Source organism: Cuculus canorus, chromosome 1 (genome assembly GCF_017976375.1).
Source record: "Cuculus canorus isolate bCucCan1 chromosome 1, bCucCan1.pri, whole genome shotgun sequence".
Lineage (NCBI taxonomy): Eukaryota > Metazoa > Chordata > Aves > Cuculiformes > Cuculidae > Cuculus > Cuculus canorus.
Window position 1 is genome coordinate 17976682 of NC_071401.1, and position 17000 is coordinate 17993681.

General features: G+C 43.4%; 1 protein-coding gene across 2 annotated transcripts in view; it reads right to left on the reverse strand.

Moving 5' to 3' along the window:
• The window catches only part of NARS2 (asparaginyl-tRNA synthetase 2, mitochondrial), a 52439-nt gene extending 36839 nt beyond the window's left edge, over positions 1 to 15600 (reverse strand). For both annotated transcript variants that reach the window (XM_009566521.2, XM_054056143.1), the window contains exons 1-5: positions 15443 to 15600; positions 11605 to 11714; positions 10613 to 10733; positions 9775 to 9915; positions 7050 to 7130 (exon numbers count right to left, since the gene is read on the reverse strand). In XM_009566521.2, the coding sequence (XP_009564816.2) occupies positions 7050 to 7130; positions 9775 to 9915; positions 10613 to 10733; positions 11605 to 11714; positions 15443 to 15556 (567 nt within the window). In that variant the 5' untranslated portion in view covers positions 15557 to 15600. The remainder of the gene's footprint in view (positions 1 to 7049; positions 7131 to 9774; positions 9916 to 10612; positions 10734 to 11604; positions 11715 to 15442) is intronic.
• Between the last annotated feature and the right edge of the window lie 1400 nt (positions 15601 to 17000).

A 17000-nucleotide genomic window follows, 5' to 3' on the forward strand; every position in this document is an offset into this window, starting at 1 on the left:
GACTTTTTATAAAAAACATGATGATAAATGAGATTTGTTTCAGGATTTTCTATATTTCAATGTCATCTCTAAGCTTTGGAGGGGTCAAACGTTCAGGAGAAAGACAAAGGTAAATTTGAAACTAATTTGAGGTTTGGCTAATCTACACTCACTTTTAAACATGTTCTCAGATAAGTTTGAAATACCCACTTTTCTAAGTGTAGTTCCTAGGAGTTAAGGTAAACATTCCTAGCTCAGCTAAGTACACCAGTGCCACCAGCCACCCTATTCCCCAACTTGCTTTGTCACAAGGAGGCTGCTAGGCTCAAACTTGTTTGCCAGCCTTTGATATTCTACAACCTGTCATTTTTCTCAATGAGTCGAAGATGTTGCTTTTGTTCTCAAAAAGCTCTGGTGCTCATCAGGAAGATAAAACAGAGACTGCCGAAGATCTCAGCTCACAAAGCAGTTTTATCTCTCCACAGCATCGCACTAAAGAAAACAGCAAGCTTGCCTTGCTCCTGGAGATCAAGGGAAATATGACAGTTTGTGGCTGTAACTCCAGGACTGCTTCCTTTGTTTCATGGGTTTTTCAGTTCTGAAAACACCAAACAACAACATCCAAGGATGCAGAAGCAGGGCCTATTGTTTGCTTCAAATAAACCCAGAGTATTTGCTCAAAAACAATAAGGATATTAATAAACATACAAACATCCCCATACCACAGCCTCAGAGCCATGGCCAGAACACTAAAGCCACACGCCACTGCAGTTTCACCTACTGCAAGCTTAGTTCAGCTACATTCCTTATACCACCAGCGAAAAAATCCCACCTAATCCTGTAGGATGCAATCTCTAAACAACGAGAAAGAGACAGACTGGAAACAGGAAAAGAACAGAAGAAATCAGCCATGAAATCTCAACACTTCCCCCCAAATCCACAAACAGGATACAGCTGTCTCCAGGAGCTGGGGCTTAGTTTATTTTCAATGACTTCGTGTCATTTTTCATTCTTCAAATCAGATGCAATCTCAGAGAGGCAAAGGGAAAATAGACACAACAAAAAGTGGCTGGAGGAAGAGTGTGAGAAAGTCTATAGTTCAACTGGAATTATAAAAACCTGCAGTCAGTTTGAGAGGCCACTGAGAGATTCTGAGATGTGTGCCTGCATAGCAAGCAGCTCCTGGATGGCTTCCAACAGAAGTTGAAGAGTGAATATAGCAATATATAAACTTTTATTTCCCCCATCACCACCCGATGGCCTCGTCTCTCCACAGCTGCCCACTTTTTTCCCCTCACCTTGAGACACAAAGCTTGATGAACAGGTGTTGTGAGCTACAAAAGTCAATCCACCTGCTATGCCAGAGAATGAAATGCCTTCCTTTCCTTCAGAAGGGACCTCTCTCCTCCCAGGAGACTTCATTGTGGCCTTCCAGTACCTGAAGGGGGCCTACAAGAAAGCTGGGAAGGGACTTTTTTTAAAAAGGCCATGTAGTGATAGGACAAGGGGGAATGGCTATAAATTGGAAAGGAGAAATATTTGGATTAAACATTAGGAATAAATTCTTCATGATGTGGGAGGTGAGGCACTGGAACAGGCTGACCAGGGAAGTTGTGGATGCCCCTGCCCTGGAACTGTTCAAGGCCAATTTTGTTAGGGCCTTAAGCAGCCTGGTCTAGGGGAAGGTGTCCCTGCCCATGGCAACGGGGTCGGAAGTACATGATCTTTAAGGTCCTTTCCAACCCAAACCATTCTACGATTCTCTTCAGCAAGAAGGTATCCTGTAATTAGCAACCTCACATTTCACACGTACAAATATCGACTAACCCACTAGAAGTGGTTCCTCCACTGTACACACTCATGCACAGGATCAGGCCAATATTTTTGAGTGTCTGTGCCTCAGGTTTATGCTCAGCCTATTGGATCAAGCTTGCTGCTTTATAATAAACAACTACAGTCACTTGTAGAAGACAAATAATAAATAGTAGGCAATGCTATTCTTTTACTATTGACGCCAAGCGAGATTGTTCTTCATGTTCATAACCAGCAAAACGAAGTGACAACATTGTGGTACTTACATTTCAATTAGATGGACTTCTCTCCCACTTCCTAACACCCAAAATACCTACTTGATAAAAGATTAGAGGAGAATAACATGTTTGCTTTCAAGTTCTCCCCATTCCCAAGTGAAAAAAATACTAAAATTACAGTGGGGAAAGAGGGAGGGGGAATCGGTATGAAACATCTTGGTGTCTCAGAGTAAACATGCTAGAAAACATACTAGGATTCAATGCCAACATCAAAGGCTTTTTATTCTCATTCTAAATACGAGAACAACTGAATTTAGTACCTGTTCTGTTCTCCATCTCCTCCAATGTTTAATGATTTAATTTAAAATTATTCTCTTTGATGTCAGCCTTGTATTAACTTTTACCTGAGGCAATGAGCTTCACGAGAATACAAACCGTTTGATTCTGTCTTTCACTTCGTGCAAGCCAAACACGTGAAGGAATCATAAATAACTTGAAAAGCTCATAGAAATCACTACTCTAGCCCAGGCCCATACCACCATACTACTGAAGCTTCACAGCACCACATCTTTAATCTGGACCTGCCCTCTGTGATGTTCCTCTATAAACGTGACTGGGTCTTCCTTTTCAGACAACCACTGCAAAATTCATAACTTCCAAGAAGTCCTCCTTGCAATTCCAGTCCTAATTCCGATCAGTTGGACTTGCATTGGGCAATAGCAGCTGGCTCTGCTGAGAAAAGCATCTCATTAATATAGATTGAAATTACAGGCAGAGATGAACCAGGTAGAAATGAGCTGAAACTGGGGCAGCCAGAAAAGGCAAGAGCAAGCCCTCCTGCAGCTCAGTTCCAGCTTAGCCCGATCCCCGCTGAGCACCTCTCTGAAGTCCCAGTCTCCCAGGGACTGGCTGCCTACCAGACCATGACGCATCTCTAAAGCGGAAACATGTGACAGACACTAATACTGTTGCATTTAACTGTGATTCTCCCCAGCAGAGCCCAGACTTCCTTGGTGCTGAGAAGGCTATTTTTCAGCAGTACTGAAGGAATGGTAGGACTAAGCTTCTACATCTTCAGCAGCAGGCACATATTTCTGTCTCTGTGGTAGGTACAGCCATGCACTTGCACCCTTCAGGGATCCAGAAACTTTTACATTCACTCCTGTGAGCAGGTGGTAAAACCCAAGCATCATACCATCTCTGATCTCTGAATATAGTTTATTTAAGAACAATATCTGGATGGTTCTTTGGGTTTACAGCTAAGCATGTAACCTTTCAAATAATTAAACAGCCTGATCCAGACCCCGAGTTTGGTCAAGCAACAGCCAATACAATGAGATACATGTGTGAGAAAAGACAAGCCTGATACAGAACACGTTACCTCCACTGGAGCCAACAGGTAGAGTGCAACACTCCTCACAAGTAGGACACCATCCCCAGGAAGAAATAAGGGCCACAGGCAATAAAAAACACATGTGAAATCTGCTTTAAAGAGCTGTGATTGACAATAAAGCTGTTGTGCTTCCTAACTCACAGCATGCTGAGTCCTTTTAAAAGGCTGCAGCAGGACAGCAGGGCAAGTGGCTGTCCAGGGCCTTATCATACTGGCTGGAGCATCCTGGGCTAGGAAAGCTCTTCCAGAGGGTAAGTAGCCTCCATCTTCTCCACAACAGCTGAGGACAGTCAAACAAGGAAACTTTCCAGGGAGCAAAATGGAAAAGGCAGAGCAAGAGACAAGGAGTCTTCAACGCTGCAGACAGAGTGGGAGGCTACCGAAAATAGCAGGGAACAGACGTGCAGTTGAGTGACATAGACAAAAGAAAGGCATATTTCCTAGGAAGCACCCCCAGAAGGGGTAAAGTTTCTTGTAACGTATAAAGAAGAACTTTAAACTTCAGAAGAAAAAAAGAAAAATATGAGGAAAGGATCTGCCCTGAGGTCCTGAGAGCGCTGGTATAGAGGAATTATTCTCGGATTAAATTAAAATAAAATAAAAAGGGCAGTCTCAACCTGCTGATCTGAGTTCTCCTTATTTCAAAAATTACCTTGTCCTACTTTGCATTCTACCAAACCCCACGTTTCAATATTCAAAGCTCTTTTGGAGTTCTTCAGTAAGTTTACTTTAAAGAAGGCAGCATAAGCAAGAAGCCTCCAGGCCTCCAGGGTTCCACCAAAGGCAGACGCTATCAAAGGTGCAGAAATCCATAAGCTAGTGTTGCTGATGTTCTTCATGTGAGTTAGGGTCTATCTGGCTGTTCTCACACTTCTGGCAGCTTCTCCTCAAAACTACACTTTTCAGATGTAGAAAGTCTCAAAGGCAAAAGATTTCTCTGGATGTTTTATCATCTCATTATTTATTTATCTATTAAAATACCTTCTGTTCACCGCCCTCTTTTCATTGTTACAGTATTTAATTTTAAAACTATTTACTTGAATTGATTCGCCCCACAGAGAGGAAAGGGATTCCCACCCCCATTTCAAGTCATAGTATGAGAACATCCCAACTAAAGCTACACGCAGACTAATCAGCATGCCTCAAAGCAAACAAAGATAATGGGGAAGTGGAACATACAAACAATTACAAATTCTATGAGATTAAAAAGTCTAGGAATCAAAGATCGTAAGCCTTCAAAAAGCCTTTTTCTTCTGACTCAAGAGGCTTTTTTCCCCATCTCTTCAAGTCTCATGTAAAACTAGATTCCCACTCTCTTTACTTCCCACCATTTCCAAAGAACGTGCAGGCCTGAGCTGCCATGGGACATCAGTCAGAGAATTAAAATTGTGCCAGTCAGGTGAAGACCGTTATTAAAAGGCAATGTTTCACAGTGGGTTCAAAAGCAGCCTCTACTGGGGTCCCAAAGGCTACTCAACCACAGTTTTCAATTCATTCTACTCCCAGCTCAGCTGCGCTCAGCTCAACTGGAGAAGAGTATCAGTTTTACCCACTGTCTAAGGAAGCTGAAAAAAAAAAAAAAATAAAAAGGCAACAGGTGTATTCTAACTAGTACAAATTCAGGAGCAACAGGACACTGACATGTTCTGGTTGCAACTAGAGCATAGTTCTTAAAACTTTAAATCTAGGATTTAAACAACTTTTATACTGAAGAATCTAATTTTCAGGTTGTTTCTTGGCTACTGCTGAAATATACGAGCAACAGGAATTTATTTTTATCTTTGGCCTGAGCAAGCAGTGAATTAGAGGGCTAGTTTAAAAGTGACTGAATACAGCAGACAGGTAATGCAGTGATGGCTGGTTTGATTAAAAGCTTATAAGACTGTGGGCTTTGCTACAAATATTACACCTTATTTTTATTTCTGACAGATTCACATGCATGGCCCAAGGAAGGCTTAATCTCCAGATTTCCACTGCCAAGAAACAGTGTCACTGATCCAGCAGAGCAAAGTGGTCACAGTGGGATAGCAGGTGGTCTTGGATCTCTGCTAGCCAAGGTCAATTCTGAACAGAGCCTTACAGACACAAAACCAAGTCCTAAATTCAGCCAGATGACAAAGTGATGCTCAAAGAAGAAACAGGAAATCAGGGAGAACGTCCCACTTCCCCGCAGAAAGTGGGTTTCTGAAACCCTTTCTCTGTGGCACAGGCCATTTAATTGGATCTGACAGGCAACTCCACACACCTTTCAAGTACAGCTGTCACTGCATTTCCCCAAAAGAGGTATTATTAACACCTAAGCAATCACGCTGGAGAGAGAGCAAGAGATTTGCTTTGAACTGTGCATTTAGTTGAGATCCACTTTATACAAGTTTCAGACTCACACTTCAGCACCTCAATCAACATTTGCATCACTGCTTCTGTTACCACCAGCCACCTACGCTGTAGTCCTGCATCCTCTACAGCTTTCAAGTGGATACAATTTGTACCAAAGACGTAACACACTGTACAGCTGCAAACTGTATAATGTTCTCATCATTAAGTGTCACTTGTTTTCACATCTTAATTTGCATGCAACAGCCTGGGACGAACCTTTGGTAGCATTAAGGGATCTCAACTAAACAGGAACAATTTAGTTTAGCTAATCAACTCTATTGTCCCAGCAAGGAAAAAGCTGAGCCACACATACTGGTCTGGGAGGGAATCACTAGTAAGACAGGTTAGACTTTGAGATCCTGAAGAACCAGTATATGGAGGCTTTTTGTCATGAGGGTGTGCAGGGAGCGGAAGAAGTGATCCTGCAGCAAGCAACTGCTACCTCAACAATTTTTCTTTTGCTTACAGATGATTCCCCAGCAAGGCTGGCGTCAATAAGCATAAGTGGCAATGGATGTAATTGTTTGAGACAGAAGAGTGAATTTCAAATATACAAGTATAAAAGGCAGATGGAATTTCTTATGATCCATGGATGTGGGGGTTTGGAACTATGAGAAATCTATTGGGAAGATCTTAGTGATTATAGCTGTATTTAAGTTTCACAGGAAGTTTTGACCCAAGATGTGATATACTTTATAAAATGATAGATCATGGCAGTGATTTGGTGGATGGACAAGGAGACTTGACAATACTAGGGCAGAATTCCGATGTACAACAGGAGTAGCTTGTGGGAAGGAATATATACACAGCTGAAAAGGATTTTTACGTATTGCTGAGTTTCTTTCAAGGCATTATCACATGTTGAATTATATTGTTCATTTCAAAGCTAAGAAATATTTGCATGTAGTAGGCTATCCTGAATGTCCCATCCCACCTCCTGAGCTCCGATGATCACATCTTTCTGTTTACTAATATGTTCCACCTCCCTCTGTTGTTCTTCGTAAACTTTTCCACAGCACCAGGGAAAAAACTCAACAGTGCAAAACGTGCTGATTAACATACAAACCAGCAATAAAACTAAGAAAGAAATGCATCTGTTTAACTCTGTTTAAATTATTAGTTGAAGCAAAGGACTGCTATATTAAAAAACATAATCACATAAGTATATAAAGGAAAGGTTTTGTAAAGACGAACATTTTCTCTCACCTTCGCTGACTCCAGAATTGCTCTGCAAGCAAAAATCAAAACAAACTTTATGCAACCCAACTTACTTCAATCTGAAAGAGCTCCCCAGCACCTTCACAGTCATTTGATGTAATTATGGGGGTATGAATATGCACATAGCCATTATCCTAGAAGAAAGAGAACACTAAAAGTTAACTAAAGATATCAAACGTCAACTTTAAGGATGACATCAACCAGCACACATCATAACTCAGCTATTAGCCACCAACTAGGACAGCATATGTACTCTTTCACACTACACTGATTTGTACCCTATGAGGCAACTTCTGCCTTATATGGTCAAAAACAGAGGACTAACTAAATGCTAGCATGATTTACAAATCAATGTTTACTACTTGTGCTTTTGCCTCCTTTCACAAACAGATTTATACCACTACTGTGGGGTTTTGCAATTGCTCATCTTGCACCACTCCCCTTTCTTGTCACGTCCTCCACTATTTTGATATTTTTGTGCAGTTTCAATCAAATTCACTCCCATGGCCTCAACACTTTGAGTTTCTTCCAGCCCTTTGTAAGCTCCTGGTTGGGCAGAGGACTCTCTCAGTATTTTCCACTAAGAGAAACAATTAAGTGTGTTAGGGGACAAAAATCACACACTGTATGGGAGAGGGCCTCAAAACACCCAGTCAGTGTGAAAATGTCAGTCCCGCCTCACATCCTGGATATCAAAGTCAAATTGATTTTAAGAGACAGAGTATACCCTGGCTCAGTCATGTTCTAGGTACTTGGAGAATTACCCATCCATGTAATAGTTCATACTGCAGAGACCTGCTGGTTATGCAGTCTTCCAAACCTCCAGGAGATTTTGGAAAACTGCCTAAATTACAGAACTGCAATTGCTATCACTGTATGAAGAAAGAAGCATATTTCACACAGAAGACTCCATACATGCTTTGGAAAGGAATGCGAACTGCACAGGTCTGAAAGATGAGACTCCTATGAAAACCTCTTGCATGGTTTCCCTTATAAAAGCTCCTAAAATACTTCAGGTCACATTACTGGCTCTGACATATCTGTAAGTTATTTAATGTGCAAAATGGAGGTGGCAAGTCACATTGCAACCACTATATTGTGCCTAGGAACAATGCTCCTATCCCACATGAACCTCAATACTCAGAAGAAGATTTAAAGATGACATTACAGCCTTCAACATCCAAACCAAAGGCGTTTGGCATTAGTCATTTCCTGCTGGAAACTAAAAGCCTTTTAAAAAAAGGTTTTTTTAGTTACAGAGAATCTACAATATTTTGTTTGTGTGTGTTCAAAAATTCCACTTATTTTCTTTCACTGTTAAGCTCTTTGCAGCTTTGCACAATGAAAACACTCTGATTATACTCTCTAGTTATCATATGTTTAACATTGTCAAGACAGAAACTGGAACATTCTTGGGATGATGTCAATTTAAAAAGACTGCTTTCCTTCCATCAGAAAAAGGGGCAAGCCACAAACATTCCTGGTGCTACTAGAATCATCACATAAGTATTTGCAAATATCAGGTCTGGACCAAATCCTTCTTATCCCTTCAAAAATAACTTCAGCGTAGCTGCTGCTGCTACAAAATTAACTATACTTTACATTTTTTAATACTGCTCAGCTCTTAAGCATTTTAAACAGGAAAGCACGTCAGAGTCTGAGCTCGAGTTAGCTTGGAGAGGCAAAGCCTCTGTCAGAATACGACGCTTTATCGTATCTCAGCTGGCTTCCTTCGGCATTCTTCAAACCCCGAATCGTTGTAGGCAATGCCATCTAGTGGCAGGACACCAGCAAAGACCGATCCACCCACCCCAGCTCCACCTGACACAGTCTCTACTAGACTCTAAAATAAATAATCTTCCAGATACCACGCAATTTCATAGACAGCTCTTGGAGCAAGCAAGCCTTCTTTGCCACTGCAAGTGACAAATAGCAGTGTACTTGGGACCAGAAATTCAGTCTCAAAAATTTTGACCTTGTCTTTAGGCCATATTAATGACTACAAACGAATTTGTAATCAGAATGTTCTGAATAGGAATCTGCTCAAACTAAAGCCAGTTTGTCTAAATTCAGACACATTTATTTCAATGAACAGTCTTAAAAGAAAGGACTCAGGTGAGCTGAAGGACTTGCTACCTTTTATTGCCTACTTACACAAAGAATCACAAGGTCTCTCTCACCCTGGCATCTGGAATCTCAGTCAATTCATTGCCCTCGTGGTCAGCACGAAGCCTGTACCATGCCCACAGCTTAAGAGTGACACATTCATAAAACGCTGGTGCCTTCCACCCATCAGCCTGAAATGCATAAAACCAGGAGTCTCCTAATCTCAGCTAACAAGCGAAAAACAAGAACAATACAAAGCTCTGAGTCAGTTTGTTGGTAGCCTTCCTGTACCACAGATTTTTCTGCGTGGGAGGAAGCTTCTGTCCAAGGACCTTAAGATCACTGCTGAGGGTGGGTTAAATGACCCCGTATTATGTTGTGTTCCACAGACCACACACACTCACAAGCTATTATACTGCAATTCAGTGAAAAGGACAGAATAACTAACAGGAAATGAATGGAAAGATGCTTATGAGACCACGGATGTGCTAGCCTAATCATAAGCAACAGTCTGGCCAAGGCCTCGGTCAGGCCTAGGCCTGGAAAGAGAACTACTGTGTCCAAAATCTGAGCCTGCAGTCCAGATATCACACTCCCTCCCTCCTAATGTGCTCCTGTGAAGTCAAACTGGGGGAGTGTTTTACACATAAGGCTCAGTACAGAAGGGACTACCTGGAAGAATGAGTGGATGGCTGCAGTGGCTTCACTGCGGATCCTCAAGAGGGAGCCAAGCGTGTTGCTTCTGCATCGCAGGTGAGGGAACTGTCGGACATACTCCAGTGGGTGCCTCTTCTTCATTTTCAGGGGAAATGACTGAAAACAAGTAAAAAAAAAAAAAAAGAGGATGAGAACTTTGAGTCAATATAGTCTTATTGCTGCTATACACTGAATATCATCTGTGCCTACTAAAACTCAACAGACGTTACAGTGCTTAGAAAAAATAAATGCTTTTGCCTATCTTTTCTAGTTACTTTGTGAATTTTATAATGCTTGCAGCAGAGCAAGAGACATGAACACAAGGGAACATAACAGCATTCTGAAACACACAACCTTTTGGATGTTGAGCCTCCTTTAAAGCCAATTGTTCATTTCACTGCTGGAACAGCAAGCTCATTCCAAATGTGCTTGTGGCAGATATGGTTTTTCCATCTGCACAATTTGGAGTTTAGCCAGTCCCACTGCTTCTCCAATTCATAACCCAGCCAGACTTACCAGGTAAACCACTTAGCATAGGTAACTGCTTCTGGGTGGGACAACTGCAGGGTCTTAGCTGCCAGCAGGTGCACCAGTGTCCACACAGAAACAGCACTGCCCCTGAAGACAGCTTTCATGGTGATCCCATGTTTCTCCTTTGACATACTCTACAGACACTGCTTATAAATCAAAGCCTACAGGGCTATTCAGAATTAAAGAACATACAGTTTGAAGCATGCTTCGGTGGATACTTGGACCTTTTTTATCTCATTTCCAAAGCATCCTAGCAGATGGACTCCTTGCTGCAGTGACGTACCCAAGGATCACAGGGTCCCACCACATGGATGGTTCCAGCTTTCAACTCCATGTTTTGCATCACGTGAGGACTTTTGACCAGCATGCCTTGCACTTCCACTGCACTTCCAAAAGTCAAGTCTCTAAAAAACCAAGAAAAACCAGCAGCTTAACTAGGCACTGATAAAAAAGTCAACAACATTCAGAAGAGATTCCAGTTAATTTAGCTGGACTACCTGAGATCACAAGAGATACTGTAGCCACAGGGCTTAACTGACGAAATGAAAAAATATTAAATGCATAGGTGGGAAAGTGAATAGGTTCACAAAGCTATATAAGAATTTAGGACAAGGTACAAGTGCTGGACAGATGAGGGAAAAAGGCTTTTATTAGAAGCGGCTATTGGTGTGGACAGACTAGGCTTATAGAAAAAAAAATACTTGAAAATAATTTTAAAAAATCACGTTACACACAGAAGGTTCCTGGATCATCCTGAACCCCCCGGACCTAGCCCAAAGCACAACAGAGACAAACAAGCCAAATGAAGCTGTAAAGCAAGCGCATTATTTTATTGTAACAGAACCGTCATGCCTATCTAGGGGGTATACCTGCCTACCAAGCAAGCCCTCAAGTTGTTATAGGAAGAGCCATAGCACTGTCCAAAAACCTGGGGACAGTCATCTCTGGCTACATTGTGTGATTACCAAACAAGTCCAATAGTAGTCCATAACGCTGCTACAGCTATTAAGAAAATTAGGACCAAATTAATCTCACTGGACAAGCAACTGAACAAGGTCTCAGCTACGTGGAGACAGAGTAACTAGACACACTCCATCCTAGAAACACATCAAGTGACTCCAGACTGCAGTAGTGCCTTTCCTATGGTCAGGTGCCAGCTGCAGGATGATCCTCCAGCACTCTGGTGAGTCACTGGCACAGGAAAGGAGGTCTGAGCAGACCCCTCCAAGCACTGGTCAACAGAGATATTTCTCCAGATGTCTCAGACTGACCAACCTGTTTTCCAGGCTGGGATCAGCAACCACTTGGAGGTTTTCCAGAGAACTTCCATCGTTTATATGAAGGAACAAAACTTCTTTCTGGGATCGGACAGAGCGGACCCAGCCCTAGAGGTAAAAGAAAAAGAAACTCATTATTTCTTGGCATAGACTCTGTACAGTCATGCTCTTCTTCAGCTAAGCTGGACATGCTGCTTCAGGCCCATCTCACCACTTTATTGAAATCAAAGGAAATGTTTTTTTAGGGACAACAACAACAAAAATAATAAAAAAAAAAAGCCTGTGTCAGTTTTTCTATTGACTTCAAAGCAGAGAGGAACAAATCCTTAGACAGAGACATCAACTCTCCTCCTGAGTACAGGGGGGATAAATAAAGCCTATCAGCATCTCTGGAGAGCTGAGAATATGGAAAGCAGCAAAGCACTCTGAAGATGAAAAGCATTTTAGCAACGTACATATTCATGTTAGTGATGTCCCTTCAAAACACTTCTTACTGTAACAGAGGATACTATGAAGGCACAGTTCTTTACAATAATACACTCAAGGCTGTTTTGATGATTTTAGTACTAATTTTTGTTGCTTTATCACCTGCAGGAAGGTTCCAAGTGAAATTTGTTCACTAGTTATTTACATGCCCTAAGCCACTTTACTAGTAAATCACAGAATAGAATCATAAGAATTGTTTGATGAACTTCTGAGATCATCTAGTCCAACTGTACCTGTCCACTACTAAACTATACCCTAGAGTACCCCATCTACCCGTCTTTGGGCAGGCTGTTCCAGTGCCTGATAACTCTTCTGGTGGAGAAATTTTTTCTGATGCCTAACCTGACCCTCCCCCTGGTGCAACTTGAGGCCATTCCCGCTTGTCCTATTCCCTGTCACTTGGGAGAAGAGACCAACATCCACATCGCTATGACCTCCTTTCAAGCAGTTGTAGACAGTCATAAGGCCTCCTTTTCTCCAGGTTTAACAACCCCAGTTCCCCCAGCCGCCTCTAAGGCTTTTTCTCCAGACCGTTCACCAGCTTTCTGCCCTTCTTTGGACTCTTGCCCTTCTCTCAAGCATCTCAAAGTCTTTCTTGTAGTAATGGGCCCAAAACTGAACACCATATTTGAGTTGCAGCCTCACCAGTGCCAAGTACAGGGGCACAATCACTTCCCTGGTCCTGCTGGTCACACTGTTACTGATACAGACCAATATGCCATTTGCCTTCTTGGCCATACCGCTGGCTCATTCAGCTGGCTGCCAACCAGCACCCCCAGGTCCTTCTCTGCCAATGATGCTGCAGTCAATAGACATAAGTGGAAAATCACATATTCAAGCAAAACAAAAATCAAAATTAATGCCCTGGCAATTCCAGATGCTTCTCTTTACATGCCAAAATCAAGACTGCTACACTGTGCCCATGGGAAAAAAATTAACAAAACAAACTAGAAGAGTTCTTGTCCAGTTTGATTAAAACAATTAAAGCAGTAACACAGCAGTTCTTTGTAACAGCAAAGGAGTAGAATGACCATGAACATGTGAGGCTAGTGTCTTAATTTGAGTTTTTCAGTGGTAAATAACACTTTCCTTAAAAAGACATTAAAATTCAAAGTTACTACCAAGGCACCAAGCAAAAGTGATAGCACTCAAAATACAATTCCTTTAGCTGCTCTCCAGCTCACAAGAGTTGATACAAAGCTGTCCTTAAAAGCAAAACTACCTATCTGCTGGGGAGCTTTCTGCCATCTTATAACTGTACTGTAGAGAACCAAAACCAGTGCTGATTAAACAACTGAACTCCTTTTCCAATAAGTTTGTCTTTTCCTTTACTGTAAGCGCCCAAGTAGTTCCAATGACTTCAGGCTATGCAAGTACTTTAGAGATTTTATACCAGACAAACCAAAGTGAACCAATCTACTTCTATTGTCTAGACTGAATAAGCTTTCAGAATTAAATAGTACCAAAAGTAAAGCATTCTTAAAACTACAACGTGACTACTAAGAAGAAAACTGCATACAAGAACTATGGAAAATATTAAAGCCACAAACCTAATGATTAACAAACTTTTGCTTTTGTTCCAGCCTCACAGTTTCAGACAGGCATTTACCTAAACAATCTCTGCAAGAACTAACACAAGAAACAAGAGTCTAAAACTAGAGTCTGATCATCTGGGCATCCTCATTTCCTTCTTGTTGCTAAAGTAACTGGTGTTTAGAGGCTATGTCATACAATAACACACATGAAGCTGTTGTGCTTATCCTCTGTATTCCACTAAACCTCCAGAAAACATCATATACATTATATCCGATGCATGATGTTTAATGTATAAGGGCAGATATTGTTCCTTAACAAAACATAGAAACTCTCTGAACACACAAACATTCTCAAGAGCTTTTTCCCCCACCTTATCAGGCTGTTCTGGGAACTGTTAAATAAGATGAGTCTTGCATCATGCAACTGAAAATAAGAGCATACCCACAGGCTTGTGCTGGAGCAGCAGAGGCCACAGCAATGTTTTAAATGCTTCATACCTTACCAGAAGCACTGTGTAGTGTGTACAACTCAGACCATACTACATATTCCAATAACTAAACCTGGTCGTAATAAGGTTGGCTTTAAGCCAGACCACTTCCCCAGTCCAGTTTAATACAAAATACTTTTTTTGCCAGTGCAGAGGAAGAGCAACAAAGTAGCGTGGACCAGAGGGGAAAAAAAAAAAAAAAAAGGTGGTATTGCCAATCTTTATCAATACTGCCAGACTGCATTATTGACAAAACTACACCTGAAAAGCACCTACACTGGGTGCACCTACACTTCCTACCCTGTTCAGCTTCATCTGTGTGTGTGCAGGAATACCAGTGTGCTACAAACTAGTTTGAATAGGTGGCATCATAGAATGGTTTAGGGGACACCTCCCACTAGATCAGGTCGCTCAAAGCCCTGACCAACATATTTTGAACACTTCCAAGAAAGTGGTATCCAAATTCCCTGGGCCATCTATTCCAGTGCCACACCACCCTCATAATACCTTCCTTAACGTTCCATCTAACCCTACCCTTTCACACTTTAAAAGTGCTATCCCTTGTCCTGTTCCTGCAGGCCTTTGTAAATAGTTTCTCTCCTTCTTTCTAACATGCCCCCTTTTAAGTACTAAAAGGCTGCAGTAAGTTTCTCTCCCTGGAGCCTTCTCTTCTCCAGGCTGGAGAACGCCAACTCTTTCAGTCTGTCTCTATTGGAGAGCTGTTCTAGTACTCTGCTCAGTTTTGTAGTGTTCCTCTGGACCTGCTCCAACAGGTCTTTCCTATGCTGAAGGACACACTGCCCTGTGCTGAGGAAAGAGCTCAATTGCTAAAAACTCTGTTTGTCCCAGCCTACCTTGGTTCACAGTAGGAGCCAGACACAAAGATCAATTAAACTGTTACCATCGGCTTTACCTGACACTGCTCTAAATCTGGGCACAGTACAAGACCTAAAGCAAATTTCTGAAAACATCAGCACATAGGCAACAGTTCACTCTCCCAAACTGAGCAGGTAACAGAACTGGGCAGGTGGCAGAACCCAAACTGGGGCAAGTGACGGAACCCAAACTGCACAGATTTCAGCCCAATCCAGCACAGTAGCAGCCTCTCCCCGCACGTGTCCTGCATAACTTCAAAGCTTCCCATCTGATCCAACAACAGCAAACTGACAAATACAGCGGGAGCCAGCTCTACAGAGGGCGAGGGAGATCTGTAAGCGCTCTAGGACACGCTGCAGAGGTTCTGGCTGCGCTCTCTGAAGCTCCAGCTCCTTTCCCTTCAGCCAAGGCCCTAGACCGGTCAGCACCGGGCCCTCCCGCCCTCACACACCTGCACCTGAACCTCGCCGTGCGGCTCCCGGGCCGCCAGCGCCTCACGGACCCGCAGCCGAGGCAGGGAGGCGCAGCGGCGGAGGCCCCGCCAGCCGCCCCGAGCCCCCAGCATCTCCGCGACCGAGCGGGGCCACCTCCCGCCTCGCGCCCGCGCCGCCCCACGTGACCCCAACGAGCCAATCGCCGCTACGAGCGTCTCCAGTGAGCCAATCGGAACGGAAAAACGCCCCGCCCGGGGACCCGCCTCTTCCGTCCGTGGCGCAAAGTCCTCTGGGGAATGTAGTTATGGCCCTAGCGCGGAGGGGTGGGGTTTTGGGGCCAAGCAGGGCACATGATCCCCATCTCTAGGGGGATGAGCTCTGGGTAAGCCTGTGTTTTACCTGATCAGGGGCAGAGCGCTAGGTTTTGCTCTGCAAGCTTGCTTCGGGGGCCAGACCTTTCTCCTGTCCCTCTTTCAGCCCTCTGCCCCTTCCAGCTTCTTGGAGTGATGAGCGGAGAAGCAGGGAGTGCAGAGAAGTGTCTCCAGCCCTGCAAGAAGGAATTGGGGGTACTGGTGGATGACAAACTGAACGTGAGACAACAATGTGGGATGTGTCCCTGCCCATGGCAGGGGGGTTGGAACTAGGTGATGTTTAAGGTCCCTTCCAACCCAAACTATTCTATGACTAGGATTCTCTGATTCTCATGTGGGCTTGCAGCCCAGAAAGCCATCCATATCCTGGGCTGTGTCAAAAGTAGCATGGCCAGCAGGCTGAGAGAGGCGATTTTGCCCCTCTCCTCCACCTGGAGCACTGGTCCAGCTCTGGGGTCCTCAGCACAGGAAAGACTGGACCTGTTGAAACAAGTCCAGAGGAAAACTACAAAGCTGATGAGAGTGCTGGAACAGCTCTGCTATGCAGACAGCCTGAGAGAGTTGGGGTTGATCAGCCTGGAGAAGAGAAGGTTCCAGGGAGGCATTATTGCAGCCTTTCAGTGCTTAAAGGGAGTGTGTAATAAAGTTGGGGACAGGCTTTTTAGTAGGTCCTATAGTGATAGGATGAGGGGTAATGGTTTTAAACTGAAAAAGGGTAAATTTAGATTAGGTATTAGGAATACCTTTTTTATGATACGGGTCGTGAGGCACTGGAACAAGTTGTCTAGGGAATTTGTGGATTCCACATTCTTGGGAGTGTTTAAGATCAGGTTAGGCAGGGCTCTGAGCAACCTGATCTGGTGCAGGATGTCCCTTCTTATTGCAGGGAGGTTGGACTAGATGACCTTTGAAGGTCCGTTCCAGCCCAAACCATTCTATGACTCTATGCAAAAGGGGTAAAGCTACTGCTCTTTCCCTACATAGTCTGGATTTGCCACACACTCTGCCCTTTGCCTGGTCTATGCACATCCCTTTCCTGCACAGTCATGCTGCGGCAAGGTAGTGGCTGAACATCTCTTCTGTGTTGGTGGTTTGTCCCAGCTCTATGCATCAGTTGTCAGAGTGCAGTGGGTGAAACAAGAGACAGCAGCAGGGTGATGCTCTAGGGCCAGGAAGTGCTGGGAGGCAGCTTTAGTAGCAACAC